The following is a 26,038-nucleotide window of genomic DNA, read 5'->3' as shown; positions in this document are numbered from 1 at the left end:
TCTCTCCCTTTAACCTGTATTCTCTATATATGTCTTAAACCTTACCTCTTCTTCTCACTTTCCTCTTTGTATCTTTCCTCTCAGAAAGTGGCTGATCAGCCCTGGCAGGCAGCGCTCTACATCATGGGACTTTGTGGCAAGGGCCACAACCCCCTGAGTTCAACCATACCCGGGCTGGGTTCATTATGTTCATTACCGCAGTAGTGGGTACCATTCAGGGTCAGTGTGGTGGTGGGTACCAGGGTTCTCCAGGACTCAGTCCAGGGTCTGGTCCAGAGTTCTCCAGGGTCCTCCAGGACTAAGTCCAGGGTTCAGCCCTATATTAACACCACTCTCAGAGGGTGTCTCAGGGGGAGTTGGGATATGCAAAAAAATAAAACTTTCCAATTCACACATTTATAATACACACTTGTACACATGTAAAATAGGACAAATATAAGCACCCACAAACTGCATCTGTTTCAGCTAGATAGTGTTCAGAGAGAAGACCATAATAGTGAATACTTGAATCTGGTGTGTCACAACAGGATTGAAAAGCCTGCACAGCCAGCTCTTCGGGACTGGAGTAAGACAACCCTTCAGTAGTAACCCGCTGGTTACTGCCTGTTGTCAAGTATAGGTCTTGGAGGGCCCCAACAGACAATGCAGAGATCATCCCTGTTCAGATAGAAGTTGGGTCATTGTGAGTCCAGTTGGAGCAAGGTCCTGACACCTGCCATGGTCCAGTAGTAATAGGATGTAGCAGAGTACTGCAGATGGCAATGTAATGGACATGTTTCTCTGTCATATGGAGTAGAGGGTTGTGTACACCTTGCATTTCTATCTGCAGTGTGCTGAACATCGGGCCAAACTGAATAAGGCCGAGATTCAATCCAATCACGGGTTATAAGCAATTTCTGATTGYGTCGACATATGCAGTGTTTATCGTGAATGTAATCTCTGCAAACACAGGAACATTACCTTAATACCAGGTGCTGACATGGGTCCTGATCTTGTCCACATTCTGATTGTACCCTCATTTTTAGACCGGTGTAGATAAAATAACTGATTGTGAAGGTTAGGGTTAGAGGATTGTTGGGGTGAGGTAAGAAAAAACAAACGCATATTTGAACTAGAAAAATATGTTTTACAAACCACTGTCAGCACACTTTCCCCCCAAACTAAAACCACAATGGAACAGATTTTTTTAAATWAARAAAATWAAAAAGGGTTTACTCAAACAGCTTAATACTTTGTTTTAATGAACAATAATCAAAACAAACCATACAAAACTATTCATTATCACCAACATCTGTGTTCAAATAGAGCTGATCTATTCCAAAATCACACATCAACAGAACAGCTGTGCATAGGGAACTGGGTGTGTGTGTGGCTATTTTTTAATTGAGGACATCTCTTCAGTGGCAGGTTATATGAAGCCCTGTATGTCATTGTTATAGACGCTGTGGAAACCCTCTCTGTGGGACTGGTGTTGCGTGTGAGGGTGGTGGGATGTCTCTGAACTGGAGGTATATCTGCAGTGGGGGGGGAAGAGGAAGCTGTCGGACCACATCTGTCTGCATCAGAGCCACTGAACCCAACTCTTCCCTGACCCGCAGCCTGCAGAGGTGAGAGAGAGATGGCACACACTCTATACACACACACACACACACACACACACACACCATTATTATTCATCTGTTGACAGTTTTCCGTGTGTGTGCGCATGTGTCGCTATTAGTTGTGTGCATATTATCCAGTGGTTGAATGTCCTTATTTTAAGTCTGTCTGGATAAGACGTTCTTCAGCTAAATGCAAAAAATGTAATATTTGTACGTGTGTCTTACCGTGATGTGGCCTCCAGGTGCTCTCCTTTCGGGGTAGCAGTATATCCTTTAGTGGGTGAGAGAGAGTCGACCAATTGACAAACTGCAGGAAGTAATTCAAAACCTCACTGTCTGCCTTCCTCAGCGTGTAAGGTTGCTGCAACAGTAGGGAGGGCTCCAGGCCTGCCTGAAGTAACGTGGGCAACCAATAGGAGGCATGGCATACCATGTCGAGCGCCTCACACACCAGCCCACGCAACTCTTCTGGACTGAGTGGGCTGCTGCTCTGCTGCTCTGGCCTAGAGCAGAGCGAGATGGTCCTGCTTAGCTGCTCTGGTCTGGGGATGCTCCTTTGTTGTAAGACATACTGCAGCACATCGGATTTGCACATGGCCAGAATGTAGAGCCATTCCCGCCCGGTCAAAGTGGCCCCTGCGGCTACCAGCAAGCGAGCCGAATCGCTAAAGGGCTGGGAGGATGTGCATTTCAAGGCGAGGGTGTAGGCGAGCGGCGATGTGGTGTCTGAGCTGAAGAGGGAGCTACAGTCCTGGGCGTCTGGGCTGAAGCCGGCCCTCAGYAGCAGATCTACACAGTGGCTGTGATTGTTCTTCACAGCAGAGTACAGCGGACTCAACTCACCCTCTCCATGGTCACACACCCGGTCTGTCACAGCAATCAGCCTGGCCAGGACAGTGTTGTGGCCGAACTCGGCAGCTGCGTGGATGGGGAGCTGTGGCCAGTTGTCGGAACAAGACAGGTTTGGGTTGGCATTGTGGTCCAGAAGAATCTCCACACAGCCCTCGTGGCCCTCCTGTGACGCAATCAGCAGCGGTGTTGCCAAGTCTGACGCCTGGGCGTTCACATTGGCACCTACAACCCAAACATGTAAACAACATACAATGTTTATACAGCGACTTAAAGGCCCAATGCAGCCATTTTTATATCAATATCAAATCATTTCTGAGTAACAATTAAGTACCTTACTGTATAAGGTGCATTCACACTGCATTTCAGCCCAGGGCTAAGGGAGACTTTGGTCCTGGTCTAAGCGAGTGTTCAGACTTGCGCATTGTAAAGTGGGCTAGCGCCAACATTAGCCCAGGGCTAGCTRGCTCTGGGCCRGAGCAGGGTTAGCACTGASTTTTTGGGGCTAGCCCCAGAAACATGGTGCCAAAATAGCCCGTGTGAAACGGGGTCAAGAACAACGCATAGAATTCACTGTCCAATCACAATAACGGCACTTTCACTTAATTAGCACATGTTCGTGATGTGTTCTGCACGCTATCTTAATGAGTACATTTATATTATTTCATCCATCCATATGCAGACAAATACTTTAATCCGTGCAAAAACATTGGTTGTTATGGCTATTTTCTAAATTTTCAAACCATCACTTTTGAAATTACAAATACTAGAAGCAGGAGGACTTCAAATGCTAGGCTAGAAGCAAGAGGACTTCAAATGCTAAGCAGGAGACTTCAAATGCTAGAAGCAAGAGGACTTCAAATGCTAGAAGCAAGAGGACTTCAAATGCTAGAAGCAAGAGGACTTCAAAATGCTAGAAGCAGGAAGGACTTCAAATGCTAGAAGCAAGAGGACTTCAAATGCTAAAGCAAGAGGACTTCAAATCTAGAAGCAAGAGGACTTCAAATGCTAGAAGCAAGAGGACTTCAAATGCTAGAAGCAAGGAGATCAAATGCTAGAAGCAAGAGGACTTCAAATGCTAGAAGCAGAGGACTTCAAATGCTAGGCTAAAGCGGAGGCTTCAAATGCTAGGCTAGAAGCAGGAGGACAAATGTCTTATTGGTTATAACATTGGTCGCGTGGCAGAGAGAGAATTTGGTCGCATGTGTGTTTGTCCGTTAGCCCAGGCTTTGGAATACAAGTGTGAATCCTTAGCCCAGGGCTAACAAATGGTTGTGTGAACACAGGATAAGCTAACCCAGGCAGTCTCGCCTGGCGATAAGAACAATGCAGTGTGAAAGGCCCTATAGATTTCCATAAAAAATGGGCAAAAATGGCTTTTTAGCAACAATAAAACAACCCCTGAAGAAATCATTTTGTTAGGCTGTCGGAGTGGTCCTATTGATGGGGAGGGTAAAATTGAAAACTAGCTGTAAATCGGCAGTTTTGGAACGTTTTGTTATTGGTCTAATAACCAATTTACTGTRTAGTGACGTCACCATGGAAAACGGCAACTCTCGCCCATGCAAACCTGCTGATTAGAAGGTCCTGTGTAGATTGTATTTTTAACCAGCAACTATCAGGAAATAACACATCCAATTTTTACACGTTTTTACAGTGCTTGTTTCATCAGCTGTGGTACAATATSATATAAAACACTGGGGGAAGAAACAGAATTTTCACTGAACTGGGCTTWWAAAAAAWATWKAAAATCAGAAAGCGCACACACAGATGTGTACCTGCGTCAGCGAGGATCTGGAGACACTGCTTTTGTCCGTACTGTGCAGCCACAAACACGGGGAGTGATCATCTGGTCGTCAAACACCTCCAGGCGACACACGCCCACCAGGATAGCACAATGTCACTGTGACCTTTATAGGCAGCCTGATGAAGGCAGGTCCAGCAGGAGGCTGTGTGTGTTCCGTTAACCTCTGCCCCTTTCCGCACCAGCAACTCCACGATATCTGTGTGCCCACAGTCTACTGCTACACACACCACACACACACACTTTTAATAAGACCTATAGCACAAGTTCAAGTGTTTTGTCTGTGTCGGTGTGCCTTACCTGCGTAGAGAGGGCAGGACAGGTCATTGGTTGGCTGGTTGATGTCAGCGTGGGCTCTGAGGAGGAGCTTGACCACGGCCAGGTGTCTGCGCTGCGCGGCCAGGTACAACGCCGACTCACCCTCATGTGTCAGAGAGCCCATGTAGGCAGGCACCACGGGAGGCTCCTGCTGAAAGAGCCAATGGAAAGAGGAGCCAAGGAGGTTTAGTGAAGGATCCCACTTTTAGAATATTGAAATGCCCCTTTTAGGTGACCTTCAGATAAAACTATATTCAATTAATTGAAAACCCATCTCTTCCCTTTCACTAATTGGAAAATACTTGACAGGTGAAAACAATATGGTGGAAGCTCATTAGGTTGCAGTGGAGGCTGGTCTCATAATAATGGCTGGAATGGAGTCAGTGGGAATGGTATCAACCGCATCGTTGATTGTTATGATACTATAATGGAATGGTATCAACCACATCGTGTGATTGTGTATGATACTATAATGGAATGGTATCAACCACAATCGATTGATGTGGATGATCCTATTCCATTAACTCGATTCCAGCCATTTATGAGCCAGCCTCCACTCTTATGGTTGGGTTTTCACTTGGTCAGTTCCTTCGGATCAGCAGCAATGAAGGAGATTGAAATTTATTTTATTTTTTACAAAAGAGCCATAGAAATTAGAGAGATGGTTCCCTTCTCTCAACTCAAAACCTACCGGCAGCCTTAAGAGTTTCGCGCACACATACGACGGTGCCCGGCGGCTGCAAGCCTCGTGGAGGGCGTTCAAGCCACGGTTATCCCTGCTGTCCACACGCAGCCTCTCTGGATCAGTAAGCTCACACGCCTGACATTTCTCTCCGCGTGCTGCCACGGCAAGACTGGACACCGTGTCGCTGTAACACTCAGTAAAGTCCATCCTCCTTACCTCTCACCTGAAAGACACGGATATAATAGGCCTAATAATGAGGGAAGAGGCGACGGAGAGGATGAAAGGACCAAATTGGAGGCATCAGAAGAGATGAGGGGGGAGAGGACCTGCGTCAGCGAGGATCTGGAGACACTGCTTTTGTCCGTACTGTGCAGCCACAAACAGGGGATGTGATCATGTTGGTCGTCAAACCCTCCAGGCCGACACACGCCCACCAGGATACGCAGTTGGTAGAGCATGGCGCTTGCAACGCCAGGTTGTGGTTCATTCCCACGGGAGGGAACCAGGAATGATAATGTATGAACCTTCCAACATTTGTAAGTCGCCTGGATAAGAGCGTCTGCCTAAAATGACTTAAAATGTGTAAATGTAAATGAGGGAAAAGGCATGTTCACTTAATTTATAGCCTGGACCTAGGAGTGGGTTGTGCTCTTTTCAACTCCGATGTGCTGTCAATTATCGAGACAAACAATGGCATGCAAACAAATTTCAATAGTCTAATATATTAACTTGTATGTATAACGTTAGCTATCGTTACTTCTCTCTAGTTACTAGAAGTAGCCAAAATCCTCTAGTGGTGGTTCTGGCTTGGCTAACGGTTTAGCTAGCTAACAGAAGTAATAGGCTTGTAAGACTGCATGTTTAGTCGACAGAAGTGTGATTGGCTATCAAAATGATTATTACGCTGCTACAATTTCTAATAGGACATTAATTCAATAAGAAAGCAGTTTAGCTACCTTTTCAGATGTTTGCAACATCGACAAAACACCCGCGTTGAAYCACTTCCGTACACACTCGATGTATACCCTATCATTGGACTAAAGTAAAAACTCCGCCCATCCAGCGGCCCGAGGATGGTGACGTTGACCAATGCGTTCACCAATCATGAGCAAATGATGGTGAGAACATAGTTTAAAATAGAAGGGCTGACAGTCCATCAGATTAACATGAGTAAAAAATATTGAATTTCAAATCGTTGTAGGGGTGACCATCGGATGAAGAAACTTTAGTTCGTGAAGAGAATCAGGGAGGTACAGATGATCAGTTAACTTGTTTCATCAAGACATTTATTGTGAAATCAGTATTTACAAGATTTAAAAGAACATCTGTGGAAAGCACATGTATTTTAATACACTTCTATTCATGTGAAATCTTGATCTAAACCATTTATTACAGAGTGGTTTAGGGTGTGCACTGAAACAGCKTCAGTCAACACCGGATGTAAGGCAAGTAGGACACCCTCTCATAGAAAGATGTACACACAGCACTCCTTTTATTTACCCAAAAGATTGGAGGATACCTGTATTGTTTTATCATGCTTTTCAGTACGGAGGTCACTGTTTCGGTAGAGGGTCTCAAAGTACACCAGGGAAGCTCTGTTGCCCACAATTCCACTGTAGCAGAACCAGCAGTGTGGCAGCCATCTTAGCTTGCCTATATGACAACTCTCAGATACAAAATGGAGGGGAAAGATAATTTAACCTCCGAAAACAAAAGGAGGGGACAGAGCGGTGTTCTTTTACTCATTTCCTGCCAGGACGTCCTTTTCCACCCTTCATCCCTCCTCTTCCACCCTTAAATCCTCCTCCTCCACCACCCCTGCCCTTTCCTTTCCCCCCTCCTTTCCCCTTCCCTCCTTTTTTGCCCCCTCTCTCGCGCTGCTCTTTCCTCTGCATGCCTCTCATGTCCTTCTTCATGCGGCCGTCCACCACTTTGAACTGGCCATTGACACCGCCCGGACGACGAACCCTCTTGGTACCAGAGCCCTTCTTGGCCACGACGTACGTGACCTCCCTCTTCTCCTTACCAAGGCCCGCCTTCTTATAGATACTAAAAGAACAGAGAGAAGGGACTTTACTTACTAAAGTAAAATGTTGGTGGTACATGTCACTGGTAGAGTAAAGTGGTAGTTATTTAGCTAGCCACATGTGTAGTAAAGTCCTACTGTAATGGGACATGTCACTGCCAGAGATGTAGCAGTGTAAATGGTTGTGGTACATGTAGTCGCAGAGGTTTTGATGGTGTAAAATTGCATTTGTACCTCTTTAGCTGGGCCATCTTCTCCCTTTCACCAATGTCCACTGTGTTGACCACGGCCTCTGCCTTCTTCTTGGCTGACTCCATCTTCTTCAGCATCTGTCATACCGCACAGATAAACAAAGGTCACATACTGTATGCTGCATCCTCCATCTTTACACCCTTTCTCYATCTGTCTCCCACCTTTTTACCCAACATCCTCTTCTACCCTCATTCCCCTGTCTCCCTTCCATTTCCCTTCATAATATTATCTTTCCCCCTCTACTTCTACCCTCTCGTTCCACCATCTCTCTCTCACTCTCTCACCCTCTTCTTCTTCCTGGCCTTGGCCTCAGCCACTCGTTTAATGGGCCTGGCGTTGATCTCCTTCCATTTTGCCTTGTACTCCTCCACCATCTCCTTGGTGACGGGGATAGGCTTATTCCTGTGTTTCTTCTCGTCATCCACGAACCACTCGGGCACCTCGCACTGGTCCTCCGAGCTAGCAAACCTGAACACATACATTGTCACACAGAAATAATACATGGCATGGCTAAATAAGTAGTATCATTAGTGAACACACACACACACACACACACACACACACAAAGTAATCAGCTAATCTTGCCTGTGGAAGGAGCCGTCAACCAGGTCCCTTGATCTCTTCTTGGAGGTGGCGATCTGACAGCCCAGGGCCAAACCCTCTGCATTCATGATGCGAGCACGCTTGCCTGGGGGAACACACACCAGTTAAAGCTTTAGGACCGCTTAAAATCTTGCCATTGGTCTAATGGTCTATGGTCTAAACAGTCACTCTAAGGCTCGCGCCCTAGACATGTTCTCTTTACTCACTGGTGCTCTCCACTGGCACCACCTGGAAGTCGTCGTCGCCGTCTCCTTGGATACCGCCRGACCCTTTAGCCGCCTTCATCTGAGCGATACTCCTGTAGACCACACATGATGTTTACACTTTTAGAGGACGGGGGAAAGTGCATATTTTGGTCATAAGCCAAGTCATGTCTACCAGCACTACCCCTGTTGGAATCTGTCAAATAGAAGACTGTGCAATCTAATATTAATCTCAAATCAAAGAATTCCTTCAATAATTTTTCAATCTGTTCGCTATCAGAATCCTGCAAAATTGATGAAAAGGTATTTTGTTAACAATATGACAAAATGGGACAAAAGTTCTAGTCTATTCTTTAATAAGTCATGTGACATGAGCCCTGACTTCTCATCATCCTCGTCACTGCTGTTGTCATCAGAGCAGCTGTCGCGATCCCCCTCTGCCCCAGCTTCCTGTGAAGGCCCCGCCTCTTCCCCCTCGGGCTGGGCCGTATCAGGCTCCTTTTGGGTTTTCCTCTTCTTCCCCTTGGCTGGAGACACAACAAAGGTGTTACAAAAAGTTCATCCAACACTCTTCTCACTACGGACAAATCTCAGTCTAAAGTGGACTCTTCCCTTTTACCTACACTGGGCTGAAAGCAATATGGTGGACACCTACTGGGAATTTCCACCTATCAAACAGGAGGGGAGGAAAACACTTTATTGCGATGCAGTCCTGCTGTACTCTTCCTGTACCTGTAGGGTCCTTGTTCTGTAGCATCTGTGTCTGCCGCAGCTCGCTCGCTGCATCTCCGTCCAGATCCAGTTCAGAGAAGATGTCCTGTGGGGGTCAGAAAGTCACATCATAAGGTCAGAGGTCACAGAGATGAGAGAACCAAGGGTACTATAAAAGTACTCCATGTGCATGAGGAAGTCTGTGTTAGTGGGTGGGCGCTTACAGCGTGTCGGTGAGCATGTATGTGTGGGTGGGTCAGTGAGTGTGTGGGTGAGTACAGTGTGTTGTGTGTGGCTGCAGCGTGTTGTTGTGTGTCTGACTGTGCGTGTGAGTACAGAGTGTTGTGTGTGGGTGACTGTGTGTGTACTACAGACCTTGCTGAACCACATGCTGGTCTCACGGTCCCTCTTCTCCTCCTTTCCCTCCAGCTCCACTATCAGGCCACTCCCTTCTTCCTCCTCCTCCTCCTCCTCCTCCTTCTCCACACTGAAGGACACTCTACAACACACATTAAGCATTGAAAAAAAAATTATAATAAAAAGTAACATTGCAACAGCAGTTTTGCCAACATTTTTATGAAGTTATGAGCCAAAAGTGGATTGAGTAGAAGTTATTTAATGTAAGAAGTTAAAGTGACTGCCCTGAGTGTCAAAAGCAGCGATACAGACAGAGACAAACTGAGTGAAAGACATACTTTTTCTTGGTGGCCTTGTCCTTGGCCATCTCCTTCTGATTTTCTATGATCTCATCCAAGTCGTCATCATCCAGGTCAGAGACCAGGGAGACCTCGTCACTGTCACCGTCGTCAGAGAAGTACAGGTCCTCCTCCCCTTCCACCATGGCATCAGCTAACTTCATGTCCCCCTTGGTGATCTCACACAGAACCTAGGAGAGGGACGGAATGAGGGGAAAGATGAAGCTTTTCACAATCATGAGAAATACAATACATTACCATTTTATGAGTCAAAAACAAAAACGACCTTTCTAAAAATCTATTCAAAACCATGTCCATGGTCAATTGGTGTGTGTATGTGCATGCATATGGGTCTCTGTGTTACCGTGGCCTTGTTAATGGTTGCGAGGGAGAACATGGAGCAGTCGTTGCCATCTGCGATGGAGACTCCCGGCAGGTCCATCTTCAGTGCCACCCTCTCCCTCTGCTTCCTCCTCTCCTTCAGAAGCTTCTTCTTCTTCCTGGTTGGCACAACACACCAGCACGCACGTCAGCACAACACCTCACATTGGACAATACAGCACCGGTCACAGAATATACCAGCAAACATGTGCTATATTTCCTGTTTGTAAGGTGTGTTGACATCTGTCATATCATAACCCCCCTCCCTTAAAAATCAGGAAGCAGTTGCCATCAGGCCGCAGACTTAGGTCTCTGCCTCTCAAGACCAAGACACCAGTTGTGCCAGCATCAGTAAGGCTTTTTAATGAACATTGATTCTTGGGACTTGTGTATTGTATCTGTAATGTGTGAAGAGTGAAGTTATTCTATTTTGATCCATCAAATCCCATTGTTGGTATATGCATTAGAGAGCAGATAGGTGAGCATAGACTTAGTCTCAGCTCTGCCTTCTCCTCAGAATAAAGACTTACCGTCTCAGCTCTGCCATCTCCTCAGTATAAAGACTTACCGTCTCAGCTCTGCCACCTCCTCGGCTTTCAGCTCGGCCAGTTTCTGCTCCATCTCTTCCTCCTCCAACTCGGCCTCTTCTTCCTTCTTTTCAGCCACCGTCATTTTCTTTTTCTCCTTCTCCTCTTTCTTCTCTTCTTTCTTCTCYTCTGCATCACTCGCCTCCTCACCTGAACTCAGTCTGCACACAAGCACAACAATAAAAGGCCAATGTTATTGATGCCTACTGCTCTGTATAATGGGATGTGCAACTTCAAATAATATTAATTTAGAACCTGACATACCTCATACCTGTGTAAAAGAGATTATCTTGTCTACCAAAATCAGGCCCAATCCCTAGATAGGCAAATCATGATACTCTCATGTGTTCAGACTGGATGGGTGTAAAACAATATGGAGGGAACAAACAGAAGACCAGGTGGAGTCAGTACCTACCTGGATTTGTTCTACCAGGGGCCTTAGGTAGTCTAGGGGTTCAATCTGGACTGGGAGTCTAGGGGTTCAATCTGACTGGGAGTCTAGGGGTTCAATCTGGACTGGGAGTCTAGGGGTTCAAATCTGGACTGGGAGTTCTAGGGGTTCAATCTGGACTGGGAGTCTAGGGGTTCAATCTGGACTGGGAGTCTAGGGGTTCAATCTGGACTGGGAGTCTAGGGGTTCAATCTGGACTGGGAGTCTAGGGGTTAATCTGGACTGGGAGTCTAGGGGTTCAATCTGGACTGGGAGTCTAGGGGTTCAATCTGGACTGGGAGTCTCTCTCAATAGAACTTGCTGTAGATATGAAGATTAAGGAATGTTTAAAACAATTCTTACTTGATGTCCTCATCCAGCTGTTTGGCCTCGTCCTTTAGCTTCTTAGCCAGGTATCTCCTCAGCTTGGACCTCCAGTTCAGCAGCAGACTGAGGACAAACACATACACAGGGTCAGAGGGCAAAGGTCATTGGAGAGCCCTATAGGAGGGCCGGCGACGAGACTTGGGTTGCAGTACATATTTGGGTCTATAAAAAACACGTTATGAAGTCAGTGTATTGTTATCATTACAGTATAACAATCTCATTGGCTTACCGGAGCTCCTTGCGGCCCAGAACCTTGATGTCACGGCAACACTCTATGACCTCGTCAGAGGTGGCCTCGTGAGACTCTAACTCAGGGTTGTCAAAATTGATCTGGAGGGACACCCCAATAAAAACAATATTAAAATCTGCTCAGAGACAGAAATGCTATTGTAGCTAAATGTGGTTTAGCTAGCCAATGCTGACTGCCATTGTAAAGTTCTGTATAATGCGTCTCACCTCGTTGGCTTTGCTCAGGAAGTCCACAGGGTTGTCAGCCTTGAGGAAGGCGGTCGCTGAGAAGGTGTGATACAGGGTCAGATCACCATCTGTGTATCCCTCCGCCTGAAAAACAGCATGAATGAATGAAGCCACTAAAATATACAGTCTGTTCATTCATAAGACATCACTGTGAAGAATTACACACAGGTGCACACACACACCTTTGGTTTCTTCAGAGGGACCAGGTCTTTGATAGCCTTGGCTTGGACCTCCACCTCTTTGAAAGCATGTTTGGGGTCGAAGAACTTGTTGTCAATTTTGTCTGGGGCCAGGTAGCCTGAAATGGAATGAAGTCCCGTCCTCAGTTACTCAACAAGACCAACATTTACCACAATAAACCCAAAGTATATATTTCTCAATTTACTCTCGATACCTGGTGCTAAAGAGCAGGGTTGGAGTCAATTCAGGAAGTGAATGGGAATTCCAATCAGAATGGAAAAATCCTCAATGAATATCAATGGCACTTCTCACTTTTCCAACTCTGCTATAGAGAGTCGGGGTGAACCAACCCACCTTGGCAGATGACGAAGATCTCAGCCGACTCGTTTCTGGAGGCCTGGGGCTTGGTAGCCTGCACCTTCTTGAAGAATTGCTGGAAGATCCACAGCAGTGGCTGGTAGTCTTTGGAGCGGAACACCTTGGTGACAAACGTGCCCCCTTTGGCCAGGAAGTCACACGCCAGCTTCAGAGCCATCAGGGTCAGATGAGCTGGTAGGTAGAGGAGGGTTCAAGTAAGACATCGATTGTGTTCTGCTCCTCGACACTGATTTATTACCTTCGAATGTCATTCATTTACTGTTAATCTAATACGCATTTCTCCTGTACATWTGTTATGAGAGTGAACATGCCATATAGCTGATGGACGGACAAACGTGGTGTGAAGCTCATTTCCTCTCAGTTTACATATAAAAGGTGTTATCAGTGCATTACTTACCCTGAGAGAAGGCATCATGCACCCAGTTAGCTCCAACATTTGGAGCTCCGTCGTTTAGGACCACGTCCACCTTCCATGTCTGGAGCTCCTTCCTCAGAGCCTGGCCAAAACAACAGTTACATCAAACACGGTCCTCTTTGAACTAAAGTTGCCACAATTTGGTGATGTATGATGAAGTTACCAACTCATATAACAGTGTATCATAGAATACTGTCCTAGAACATTCAATAGGAGTTATGTCAACACTGTACTGTGATCAACTACATTAAAACACCATCCTGTTATGGTTAAATAACAGACTCACTAATTTGACCTCTGACCTACCTGCCGGCATTTCTCTGTGGTGATGTCCTCTGTCAGGGTGACCACGTTGGGGATAGTTCTGATTGGGACCAAGTCGACACCTTTGGAGATAGGAACGCAGTGACATCATCAAATAACTATAACAGCACTGCAACAGGTTTTTTATTTTATTTTTTATATCGGCTAAGTATTACGTAAGTTGGTATATGTTAGAGGTGTCTGAGACGAGGTTTGACTCACCAATAACAAGACTGGAGATGGGCATAAACTTGGACGCCACCTGTAACCTATGGTATGACAGAGAGAAAGAATGTTGACAACAAAAAATATATATAAAACAAGATACGAAAATATTTCATAGGCCTACTACAGGACATGATAATGTTTAACATATCAAATAGCTAGCTAAAGTAAGACTTGACAGTCAGTAGCGTATGMGAGTATATTGAGATCATGTGACACGCGATGCAGATAGCTACGGTACCCACCAACCACCCGGAGCAGCGCACAAGTCCACCAGAGCCCTGGCTTTCTGTAAGAACTGGAATTTTCGGTTCAGCTGAATAAGCTTGAAGGAAGAACGTGAACGATATCCTGAGGGAGAGGAGAGCGAGAGTATTACACATATATAACCAGACAATGTCATTTCTACATTACTAGCCAGCTGTTTTAATGCTACACGATCCAGCTGTCTTCAACTATCAGTATCACAATCCTGACAAGCCAGTTAGCTACAGTATCTTTAGATAGCCATCAATATTCAAGAACATAGCTATATGATCAAGTGTACCCAATCCCCGATGAGCAACAATAGCTAGGTAGCTAACGTCACATATACAGTATCTGTTTAAACTCAAAAGCACACAGTACAACTAGCTTACTGTTTAGATACCGTATTCATTAACTTGATTTAGCTAGCCCATTTAAATTAGGCTAATAGCACGATGAGTKCTCTACGTTTATAGACCTTACCCGTTTCCTTTGCTAAGTGGTAGAATTTATCTTTTCTGGTCTTTCCAACTTTGAGTTTCTTCCCCATGTTTGCTGGTGTTGTTGATCACTTATTTAAATTGCGTTTCCTTTGGAATATTACGATTTACAAATTACCTAAACAGATTACCAACCACCTCCATGAAAACATAACACGTGTGGCTTCTTTGCGCATGAAATCTACGTCACATATACGTTTGAAGCTTGGAAACTTTATTGAACCAAGGACCAGAACATTGCAACTATAAAATAATGTGAGAGATGTACTGCTTGGATTCTTTACCTACGATAGATATAAGTTGAAACAATTTTATGTAATTCATTTCATTATTCTTCTGGACAAATTTCATATTCACAAATGTACATTTACAAAAAAACACCACAYTTTCTTACTTTACAAAAATAACTATATTTTAAGACAACTAAATATTCTACCAACAAAAAAGCTGTTCGAATTATGAGTGTGTGTATGCCCCTTGAGGTGTAATGTGATATTGTACCCCCTAGCCCAAATGTCCTTTGCATATTCTTTATATATACTTGTGTTCCCCATGTCCTTCTTGTATTGATTTGTTGTTAATAAAAAAAAATATATATATATATAAATTATATACAGGACCAGTCAAAAGTTTGGACACACCTCCTCATTCAAAGGTTTTTCTTTATTTTTAAAATGTTCTACATTGTAGAATAATAGTGAAGACATGAAAACTATGAAATAACACTTATGGAATCATATAGTAACCAAAAAAGTGTTAAACAAATCAAAACATATTTTATATTTGAGATTCTTCAACGTAGCCACCCTTTGCATTGATGACAGCTTTGCACACTCTTGGCATTCTCTCAACCAGATACATGAGGTAGTCACCTGGAATCCATTTTAATTAACAGGTGTGCCTTGTTAAAAGTTAATTTGTGGAAATTCTTTCCTTCTTAATGCATTTGAGCCAATCAGTTATGTTGTGACAAAGTAGGGGTGGTATACCAGAGGAGGAGACTGTGTGAATCAGGCCTTCGTGGTCGAATTGCTGCAAAGAAACCACTACTAAAGGACACCAACMGGAAAAAGAGACTTGCTTGGGCCAAGAAACACAAGCAATGGACATTAGACCGGTGGAAATCTGTCCTTTGGTCTGATTTTTGGTTCCAACTGCTGTGTCTTTGTGAGATGCAGAGTAGGTGAACAGATGATCTCTGCATGTGTGGTTCCCACCGTGAAGCATGGAGGAGGAGGTGTGATGGTGTGGGGATGCTTTGCTGGTGACACTCCCTGTGATTTATTTAGAATTCAAGGCACATTTAASCAGCATGGCTACCACAGCATTCTGCAGTGATACGCCAGCCCACCTGGTTTGCTCTTAGTGGGACTATCATTTGTTTTTCAACAGGACAATGACCCAGCACACCTCCAGGCTGTGTAAGGGCTATTTGACCAAGAAGGAGAGGGATGGAGTGCTRCATCAGATGACCTGGCCTTCACAATCACCCGACCTCAACCCAATTGAGATGGTTTTGGATGAGTTGGACCGCAGAGTTTGGACCGCAGAGCTTTCAGCATTCCAGATGAAACTGGKTGAGAGAATGCCAAGAGTGTGCAAAACTGTCATTAAAGCAAAGGGTGGCTACTTTGAAGAATCTCAAATATAAAATATATTTTGATTTGTTTAACACTTTTTTGGTTAGTACATGATTCCATATGTGTTATTCCATAGTGTTGATGTCTTCACAATTATTCTACAATGTAGAAAATAGTAAAAATAAAGAAAAACCCTTGAATGAGTAGTTGTGTCCAAACTTTTGACTGGTACTAATATATATATATATATATATATATAAAATAATGTAGGCACGGTTTCTAAACCCAAAGGCTCAACTTTGCAAGACTTCCGGGAAAGCTTGCAAACATCAAACAGACCAGGCCTGGGTTTWGGGTTTGAGAATAAAACATTCTTCCTTATTTGTTAATTTTCTTGAAATCTAAAGGCATAACCAGTTGTGTAAAGCACTTAAGTAAAAATACATGAAACTACTACTTAAGTGCTTTACTTTACTATTTACATTTTTGACAACTTTTACTTTCCAAAATAAAATGTCATACTTTTTACTACATACATTTTCCCTGACACCCAAAGTACTCATTACATGTTGAATGTTTAGCAGGGAAGACATTTTTTCTAATTCACACACTTATCAAGAGAACATCCCTGGTCATCCCTACTGCCTCTGATCTGTCGGACTCACAAAACACATGCTTTGTTTATAATTAATGTCTGAGTGTTGGAGTGTGCCCCTGGCTATCCGTAAATTAAAGAAAACAAGAAAATGGTGCCATCTGGTTTGCTTTATATAATGAATTTGAAAAGATTCATACTTTTACTTGAGATACTTAAGTATATTTTAGCAATTACATTTACTTTTGATACTTAAGTATATTTAAAACCAAATAGTTTTAGACTTTTACTCAAGTRGKATTTTACTGCGTGACTTTCACTTTTACTTGAGTCATTTTCTATTAGGGAATCTTTACTTTTACTCAAGTATGACAATTGGGTGCATTTTCCACCACTGGGCATAACCTAGATTCGAGCCAATGTCTTAAGTAGTTGAACATGTTATTAYTCCAACCTTGTGAAAGCGACAAACTGACAGGTTATCATTTTCGTCAAAAACAACTTTATATCGAAGGAGTACCTTTGAGTTGACCGCCAGCACATGCGCAATTCGGCGCGAGACTACCGTGACACGACGACGTGTACCAATGATTTGTATACACACTAGAAACATTTTGGAACTCCCACACCGATGTAAAATATTTTGGAAGCTATAGAAATGCATTTATTAATGTCTACATTTGTTTTGCCACATGTATTCTATTACCAGACATCTTAATGTATACTCTAAAATTATATTATGTGAGCTAAGAGTACAAATAAAAATATATAACTATATTTAAACATTTTCCTTAAGGTATCATTTTTTGAAATTACTAATGTTACTGTCCCCACTACAACAAACAAATACTTAAATACATGTGATTTTGTCCTTGAAATATTTCATTGAAATACTGTAGAATTCCTTTCATTCCAATGGAGGACTGCTCCTATTAAGGAGTGCCAATAACCTTGACCGGTGGTTTCAAAGCCTCTTATTGGCCAAAACATAGCAGCAATCCAGGGTTTATATACAGTAAGTACCTCATTGGTTTTTATGCATGAGTTTAGCCACCCAACATCACCTACAAGTGTGATCAGGGATTTCTATTGGAGAAGCAGTTTTAGCCTATCTTCATACTGTACTGTCTTTGATGTAGGCATTTTTATGTAAAGTGTGTCAACATACTTATCAGTTGATTTTTAAAAATTCTGTTCATTTTTTATATTTTTTATTGTGATTCAATTAGTTCTGTCAGTTTTCTTTTTGTGRTAGTTTTGAATAGCATCTAAAATTCTATGTATGTGCTTGACAAAATTGAATTATATAACAAAAATAAAAGAAGGGTTTCTTATTGTAATAATAAAGACTAATGACTCCAGTAATGTTTCAGTTTTCTTTATGAATGATTCCTTTGTCACATTTTACATTTCATTTTCACCCAACCAATCCATTCAACATCTCAAAATGTGTATCTCCAGCAAGATATACATTTTAAATTTTAATGTAGGTAACATCTCTACCTTATACAGTATTTGGTCTGCTTGGCCTTCAATACAAAGGATGATAAAAATAGATAAATGCATAATTTTTTATGAAATTGGGTAAAAATGAGGTATCCTCTTAAACAAAAGACTGAGGGGAAGTTTGAATCACCGACCAGTAGCACAGGACAATACTGCTATTGTTGAGGGTCCTCAGAAGGGTCGGTTTCTGGAGCGTGTGTTGACCACTCCAAGCACAGAGAAGGCCCTTGCTGCAGCTGTGACCAATGTGATGGCCCCAATGACCCGTGTGGCCTGTGGACACAACAGAAAATAACAATTGTACCTGGTAAATGCAATAACGCCTAATGTAACGTCATTGAATTATATGCGTATGGTGGTGGAGAGGACGATAACTTATTGACTATACCAGGGTATATTGATTGTAAGTAGTGATAAGGGCTAGAATGACCTTTTATACATTSGGAAAAAGGAGAGAGTAATACCCTATGTCCAAATTGTCACCTAGGCACTTCTGCATGTAGGTCTCAGAGGAATACATAAGTATACAGCAATATGGTGGAAACTCCACCTGCCCTGTAAGAAGGTATAACAAGCTTTTATCATTTGATTATTGTATACAAAAACCAATTGGTAGTGGCTAGATATCGATTTTGAATTGGGCATCAGCAAAGAGAGAGAGAGTGACACAGAATACAGCGCATAAACAGGAAGAAAGAGACAGGAAGAGTGAGAGAAAGAGAGAAAGAAGGAGTAAAAGACCTGCTCAGACACTCCCTTTCCTTGGCGCAACAAGGTGACAAAGTGCTCGCAGTTACTGCCCAACAGGTCATAAGACACCTCCTGGCCAATGAGAACTTGAGATCGCCAAATTATGTCATTGACGGGAAATGGAGTGTGGTGGTCGTCGTATTTGTTGTTGACCCGGTACGAGTCGTCTCCAACCACTTCCTTTAGAAGCTGCATTTGGACCACTGCCTTCCGACTGAACAGACTTCACACTGGAGATGGCTGCAGCCTGACTCATCTACAGGAAGGAGACAATATTCAGGGGGCGTGAAGCATTAGCATTATTAAATTGCAGTTATTAGTGGTTGAAATTCAATCAAAACTTGTATTGATAAATGTGGAATTGATTGAATCCCACCCTTTGAAAATGCTGAATAAATTCACAAAGGGCTATACTCTTAATGTAAGATAAGTGTGATTTAATTAAAATGTTTTAAGCAGATTGTGCATTGGAAGCGTTTACATTCTACAGCATCAAGTACGACACATACAACACCGATACATAACATATACGRCACACATACGACATACAGTACCAGTCAAAWGTTTGGACACTCTTTGCCTTGATGACAGCTTTGCACACTCTTGGCATTCTCTCAACCAGATTCATGAGGTAGTCGCCTGGAAAGTCCATATTATGGCAAGAACAGCTCAAATAAGCAAAGAGAAACGACAGTCCATCATTACTTTAACACATGAAGGTCAGTCAATACGGAAAATGTAAAGAACTTTGAAAGTTTCTTTAAGTGCAGTCGCAAAAATCATCAAGCGCTATGATGAAACTGGCTCTCATGAGTACCGACACAGGAATGGAAGACCCAGAGCAATGGACATTAAACCGGTGGAAATCTGTCCTTTGGTCTGATGAGTCCAAATKTGAGACTTTTGGTTCAAACCGCCATGTCTTTGTGAGACACAGAGTAGGTGAATGGATGATCTGTGCATGTGTGGTTCCCACTGTGAAGCATGGATGAGGAGGTGTGATGCTGTGGGGGTGCTTTGCTGGTGACACTGTCTGTGATTTATTTAGAATTCTGTTGGAAAAGCATTCCAGGTGAAGCTGGTTGAAAGAATGCCAAGAGTGTGCAAAGCTATCATCAAGGTGTAACAGATGTAAATCGTTGTTGTTGTTGTTAAATAGTTGTTAAATAGGTAACAGCACGTTAGTTGTGCAGGGTTTAACGATATTGATGGCTGTCGATGGCAAAATCTGTAGCATGAAGACAACTGTGTTAGCAGTGGGATTATGTGACCATGACATCGGTGTATGCTAGCTAACACACTTATTTACAGCAATCATATGCCAAAGCACATCCCAGAAAGCCCCTCAATCCCTAACAAGTACCATATACCCACACATGTATAAATCAGTAACGTACAGCAAACTTGTACACATTGTAAAATATAAAACAATATTCAGAACGTGACCTACCCCTTGCATTGCATTTTCATACTGGGAAGACCTGACGCTCGCGATCTCCCCCTATCTGCAAGCGGGGCCAATCACAACACACCTTATTGTCATCAGAGTTGAACCAACCAATAAGAATGCTTGAACATTAAATACACATTTCTTTAGAGGCAAGTGGAAACATAACCAACCCTGTTACAAAGGCAATGGGTGGTAACTTTAAAGAAGATAAAATATATTTTGATTTGTTTAACACTTTTTTTGTTATTACATGATTCCATATGTGTTATTTCATAGTTTGGATGTCTTCACTATTATTCTACAATGTGGAAAACAGTAAAAAATAAAATAAAATAAAACCTTGAATGAGCAGGTGTCCCCAAACTTTTGACTGGTACTGTATGTGCACATGACAAATACACTTTTAAACCTGAGACTTGAAACACACATACGACATATTCTAACTCATGTTAGAATTCAGTCTCATGTCAACACTGACCAACAGGTGTCAAGTTGATGATGTAACCTTCTCCCAGGTACAGAGCCCAGTGCTGATAGGCTGGTCTGAAGATCTCAATGAGGTCACCAGGCTGGGGGGTCCCAGGGGGGGGTCAAGATGGTCAGGGTCATTAGTGGCCATCTATAGGGGGAGGAAGTGATCAACAATGTGGATATTGCCTGCATTTACAATCAATATATTATTATTTAGCATCTACACCAGTTGAAAGAGTTTACAATTTACACAGACAACATGTGCATAAAACACAGCAGTGTCTGTCACTACCGCTACTGGTTTAATGATAAATCAATCAAAACTGTATTTAGTAAGTGCACATTTATTTATTTATTTTCGGCATTCGAAAATACTTTCATGTATAGACTTTGTGTAGAGAATGGCAGTTGCACACTCTACGGTCAATTAATTTAAAATGAAGTCAGTTGTCAAGGGAAACAACTGGAAATTTAAAAAATAAAATAATTGTAATTTAAGAAAATGGATGTACACAAAAAACTTGTACATCCATATTTGGTTCCATCTCCCAACCTGCCTCATCTAGCTGAGCTTTAAAAAAWAAAAATAWATATATATATTGTTATTTGTCACACGCTTCGTAAACAACAGATGTAGGCTAACAGTAAAATGTTTACCTACAGGTCCTTTCCCAACAATGCTTTACCCAGAAGGTCAACAGGGTCATAGACATAGAGTAGACACAGATATCGTATAGGCCTACATATTATTCATGCATTACAATAACAAATACAATTGTGAGGTGAAAATAAGAAACTTTCAACACACAAAACGATACTCACAGTAAAGGTTGCGTTTTTTCTATCCATCCCACATCATGCTTCCACAAATTCTGAAAACAGAAACATTAATGAAACTACGTCCCCCCTCCCTCCACCCCTCCCTCCCTACACCCTCTGTTTGAGATACCCTATAGTTCTCTTTGTGCTATTGACTGCATGCATGCTGTGCACTATAACTCCGCTATACCCGAATGGCATTTCAATAACAACCATTCTCTGAAGGTTCAATCAATAAAAAGGAAAAGTGAGATGGACTATTTACTTGGATTTTCATGTTTTATTTATGGTGATATTATACTTTCAAGGTAGGAAAACAAATTTCACAGAGAGAGTGTGCTGGAGAACAGGGCACAATGTAGAGAGCAAAGGTCACACACATACACAGACAATAAACACACACACACACACACACACACACACACACACACAGACAATACACACAAGCTATTGTGCCACACACAGTCACAATAGCACCTACATAATAGAGAAACTGACAGAAAAATTGTTTGTCACGACTGAAAATAGACTTTGACATGGGAAAAAACATCTAAATGTGTAACAGTCACGGTTAAATAACATAATTGTGAGTCCATTGGAAAACTAGAGACAATAAAGTCCAATAGAAAACATGTAAAGGGGAGATTAAACATTTCCATTCATTTGTATTCTGCCACACAGAGAATAATCTCTTGAGTTCACCTGGCATGTGATGAAATCTATAACGTTATCATCCTGGGAGAGCTATGTATGTGTGTCCATGTTATCATTATTTAATAAGTCAAGTCTGAAGCTACAGTATGTGGTGGAAAATTACATTTTTTTTAAACTAAATTATCAATATTTTACAGAATACAGAAAAATGGCGCTGGAGGAGATGSCCGCCGTTTTACGGTCTCCTAACCAACTGTGCTATTATGTGTTTGTTTTTTAGCGATATTTGTAAATTATTTTGTACATAATGTTTCTGCAACCATATCTTACGGCAGAAAAGAGCTTCTGGATATCAGGACAGCGATCACTCACCTCGGATTAGACAAAGATTCTTTCAACAACAACAACAACAACAAGCAGGACTCACACGATATTCTCCAAAAATCACACTACTTGCCTAGAGAGTTCTCAGCTATACTTTTTGTGGCTGTTTATTTACCACCACAATCAGATGCGGGCACTAAAACCGCACTCATTCAGCTGTATAAGGAAATAAGCAAACAGGAAACCACTCACCCAGAGGCGGCGCTCCTAGTGGCCAAAGACTTTAATGCAGGGAAACTTAAATCAGTTCTACCAAATCTCTATCAACATGTTAAATGTGCAACCAGAGGGGGAAAAAATTCTAGATCACCTGTACTCCACACACAGAGACGCGTACACAGCTCTCCCTCGCCCTCCATTTGGTAAATCCGACTACAACTCTATCCTCCTGATTACAAGCAAAAATTAAAGCAGGAAGCACCAGTGACTCTATAAAAAATGGTCAGATGAAGCAGATGCTAAACTACAGGACTGTTTTGCTATCACAAACTGGAACATGTTCCGGGATTCTTCTGATGACATTGAGGAATACACCACATCAGTCATTGGCTTTATCAATAAGTGCATTGAGGATGTCGTCCCCACAGTGACTGTACGTACATACTCCAACCAGAAGCCATGGATCACAGGCAACATTYGTACTGAGCTAAAGGGTAGAGCTGCCGCTTTCAAGGTGCGGGACTCTAACCCGGAAGCTTACAAGAAATCCTGCTATGCCCTGCGACGAACCATCAAACAGGCAAAGCGTCAATACAGGGCTAAGATTGAATCATACTACACCGGCTCCGACGCTCGTCGGATGTGGCAGGGCTTGCAAACTATTACAGACTACAAAGGGAAGCACAGCCACGAGCTGCCCAGTGACACGAGCGTACCAGATGAGCTAAATTCAATGCTCGCTTCGAGGCAAGCAACACTGAGGCATGCATGAGAGCATCAGCTGTTCCGGACGACTGTGTGATCACGCTCTCCGTAGCCGACGTGAGTAAGATGTTTAAACAGGTCAACATACACAAGGCTGCGGGGCCAGACGGATTACCAGGACGTGTGCTCCGGGCATGTGCTGACCAACTGGCAGGTGTCCTCACTGACATTTTCAACATGTCCCTGATTGAGTCTGTAATACCAATATGCTTCAAGCAGACCACCATAGTCCCTGTGCCCAAGAACACAAAGGCAACCTGCCTAAATGACTACAGACCCGTAGCACTCACGTCTGTAGCCATGAAGTGCTTTGAAAGGCTGGTAATGGCTCACATCAACACCATTATCCCAGAAACCCTAGACCCACTCCAATTTGCATACCGCCCAAACAGATCCACAGATGATGCAATCTCTATTGCTCTCCACACTGCCCTTTCCCACCTGGACAAAAGGAACACCTATGTGAGAATGCTATTCATTGACTACAGCTCAGCGTTCAACACCATAGTGCCCTCAAAGCTCATCACTAAGCTAAGGAACCTGGGACTAAACACCTCCCTCTGCAACTGGATCCTGGACTTCCTGACGGGTCGCCCCCAGGTGATGAGGGTAGGTAGCAACACATCTGCCACACTGATCCTCAACACTGAAGCTCCCCAGGGGTGCGTGCTCAGTCCCCTCCTGTACTCCCTGTTCACCCACGACTGCATGGCCAGGCACAAGTCCAACACCATCATTACGTTTGCAGACAACACAACAGTGGTAGGCCTGATCACCGACAACGATGAGACAGCCTATAGGGAAGAGGTCAGAGACCTGGCCGGGTGGTTCCAGAATAACAACCTATCCCGCAACGTAACCAAGACTAAGGAGATGATTGTGGACTACAGGACAAGGAGCACCGAGCACGTCCCCATTCTCATCGACGGGGCTGTAGTGGAGCAGGTTGAGAGCTTCAAATTCTTTGGTGTCCACATCAACAACAAACTAGAATGGTCCAAACTAGAGGTCGACCGAYTATGATTTTTCAACGCCGATACCGATTATTGGAGGACCAAAAAAGCCGATACCGATTAATCGGCCGATTTTTATTTATTTATTTGTAATAATGACAATTACAACAATACTGAACAAACACTTATTTTAACTTAATATAATACATAAATAAAATCAATTTAGCCTCAAGTAAATAATGAAACCTGTTCAATTTGGTTTAAATAATACAAAAACAAAGTGTTGGAGAAGAAAGTAAAAGTGCAATATGTGCTATGTAAGAAAGCTAACGTTTCAGTTCCTTGCTCAGAACATGAGAACATATGAAAGCTGGTGGTTCCTTTTAACATGAGTCTTCAATATTCCCAGGTAAGAAGTTTTAGGTTGTAGTTATTATAGGAATTATAGGACTATTTCCCTCTATACCATTTGTATTTCATTAACCTTTGACTATTGGATGTTCTTATAGGCACTTTAGTATTGCAAGTGTAACAGTATAGCTTCCGTCCCTCTCCTCGCTCCTCCCTAGGCTCGAACCAGCAACACAACGACAACAGCCACCATCGAGGCAGCGTTACCCATGCAGAGCAAGGGGAATAACTACTAGAAGGCTCAGAGCGAGTGATGTTTGAAACGCTATTAGCGCGCGCTAACTAACTAGCCATTTCACTTCGGTTACACCAGCCTCATCTCGGGAGTTGATAGGCTTGAAGTCATAAACAGCGCAATGCTTGACGCACAACGAAGAGCTGCTGGCAAAACGCACGAAAGTGCTGTTTGAATGAATGTTTACGCGCCTGCTTCTGCCTACCACCGCTCAGTCAGATACTTGTATGCTTGTATGCTCAGCCAGATTATATGCAACGCAGGACACGCTAGATAATATCTAGTAATATCATCAACCATGTGTAGTTAACTAGTGGTTATGATTGATTGTTTTTTATAAGATAAGTTTAATGCTAGCTAGCAACTTACCTTGGTTTACTGCATTCGCGTAACAGGCAGTCAGTCTCCTTGTGGAGTGCAGGCCGTTATTGCGTTGGACTAGTTAACTGTAAGGTTGCAAGATTGGATCCCCCGAGCTGACGAGGTGAAAATCTGTCGTTCTGCCCCTGAACAAGGCAGTTAACCCACCGTTCCTAGGCCGTCATTGAAAATAAGAATGTGTTCTTAACTGACTTGCCTAGTTAAATAAAGGTATAAAAAATATATATATTAAAAAATAATTTAAAAAATCAGCGCCCCAAAATACCGATTTCCGATTGTTATGAAAACTTGAAATCGGCCCTAATTAATCGGCCATTTCGATTAATCGGTCGACCTCTAGTCCAAACACACCAAGACAGTCATGAAGAGGGCACGACAAAGCCTATTCCCCCTCAGGAAACTAAAAAGATTTGGCATGGGTCCTGAGATCCTCAAAAGGTTCTATAGCTGCAACATCGAGAGCATCCTGACCGGTTGCATCACTGCCTGGTACGGCAATTGCTCGGCCTCTGACCGCAAGGCACTTCAGAGGGTAGTGCGTACGGCCCAATACATCACTGGGGCAAAGCTGCCTGCCATCCAGGACCTCTACACCAGGCGGTGTCAGAGGAAGGCCCTAAAAGTTGTCAAAGACCCCAGCCACCCCAGTCATAGACTGTTCTCTATACT

General features: G+C 43.0%; 3 protein-coding genes and 1 long non-coding RNA gene across 5 annotated transcripts; all 4 read right to left on the bottom strand.

Moving 5' to 3' along the window:
- Nucleotides 1-1,210: 1,210 nt before the first annotated feature.
- On the bottom strand, nucleotides 1,211-6,281 carry asb3 (ankyrin repeat and SOCS box containing 3). Its single transcript, XM_070438901.1, is given in 12 exon segments — nucleotides 1,211-1,630; nucleotides 1,827-2,675; nucleotides 4,229-4,289; nucleotides 4,291-4,343; nucleotides 4,346-4,474; nucleotides 4,555-4,703; nucleotides 4,705-4,723; nucleotides 5,264-5,306; nucleotides 5,309-5,361; nucleotides 5,364-5,406; nucleotides 5,408-5,504; nucleotides 6,214-6,281. Coding segments are annotated over 11 exon segments (1,653 nt in total). The 5' UTR covers nucleotides 5,465-5,504; nucleotides 6,214-6,281; the 3' UTR covers nucleotides 1,211-1,433.
- A 235-nt stretch (nucleotides 6,282-6,516) lies between these two features.
- ftsj3 (FtsJ RNA 2'-O-methyltransferase 3) lies at nucleotides 6,517-14,453 on the bottom strand. The gene is made up of 21 exons (XM_024137699.2): nucleotides 14,240-14,453; nucleotides 13,756-13,861; nucleotides 13,508-13,554; nucleotides 13,289-13,368; nucleotides 12,965-13,064; nucleotides 12,544-12,738; nucleotides 12,192-12,307; nucleotides 11,989-12,093; nucleotides 11,762-11,862; nucleotides 11,509-11,595; nucleotides 10,697-10,876; nucleotides 10,112-10,247; nucleotides 9,748-9,938; nucleotides 9,428-9,551; nucleotides 9,074-9,158; nucleotides 8,724-8,868; nucleotides 8,345-8,436; nucleotides 8,121-8,223; nucleotides 7,820-8,003; nucleotides 7,518-7,612; nucleotides 6,517-7,306 (listed from the first exon to the last, which is right to left on the bottom strand). Exons 1-21 carry the CDS (start codon nucleotides 14,304-14,306, stop codon nucleotides 7,000-7,002), a joined length of 2,646 nt encoding a protein of 881 aa, XP_023993467.1. The 5' UTR covers nucleotides 14,307-14,453; the 3' UTR covers nucleotides 6,517-6,999.
- A 3,340-nt stretch (nucleotides 14,454-17,793) lies between these two features.
- Nucleotides 17,794-20,288, bottom strand: LOC112070282 (phospholipase A and acyltransferase 1-like). 2 transcript variants are annotated; one of them, XM_024137707.2, is made up of 3 exons: nucleotides 20,138-20,288; nucleotides 18,679-18,943; nucleotides 17,794-18,210 (listed from the first exon to the last, which is right to left on the bottom strand). In XM_024137707.2, exons 2-3 carry the CDS (start codon nucleotides 18,880-18,882, stop codon nucleotides 18,109-18,111), a joined length of 306 nt encoding a protein of 101 aa, XP_023993475.1. In that variant the 5' UTR covers nucleotides 18,883-18,943; nucleotides 20,138-20,288; the 3' UTR covers nucleotides 17,794-18,108. The 2 variants fall into 2 exon arrangements, with proteins under 2 accessions (XP_023993475.1, XP_070295001.1); XM_070438900.1 differs by lacking the exon at nucleotides 20,138-20,288 and adding an exon at nucleotides 19,242-20,129.
- Nucleotides 20,289-20,624: 336 nt separating this feature from the next.
- LOC112070283 (uncharacterized) lies at nucleotides 20,625-25,390 on the bottom strand. Its single transcript, XR_002893874.2, has 3 exons — nucleotides 25,358-25,390; nucleotides 21,431-21,480; nucleotides 20,625-20,756 (listed from the first exon to the last, which is right to left on the bottom strand). It is a non-coding gene; the product is annotated as an uncharacterized lncRNA (long non-coding RNA).
- Between the last annotated feature and the right edge of the window lie 648 nt (nucleotides 25,391-26,038).

The sequence above is a fragment of the Salvelinus sp. IW2-2015 genome, unplaced genomic scaffold (genome assembly GCF_002910315.2).
Source record: "Salvelinus sp. IW2-2015 unplaced genomic scaffold, ASM291031v2 Un_scaffold1273, whole genome shotgun sequence".
In the NCBI taxonomy this organism is placed as follows: domain Eukaryota; kingdom Metazoa; phylum Chordata; class Actinopteri; order Salmoniformes; family Salmonidae; genus Salvelinus; species Salvelinus sp. IW2-2015.
This window is presented reverse-complemented; position numbering and strand designations above follow the sequence as displayed.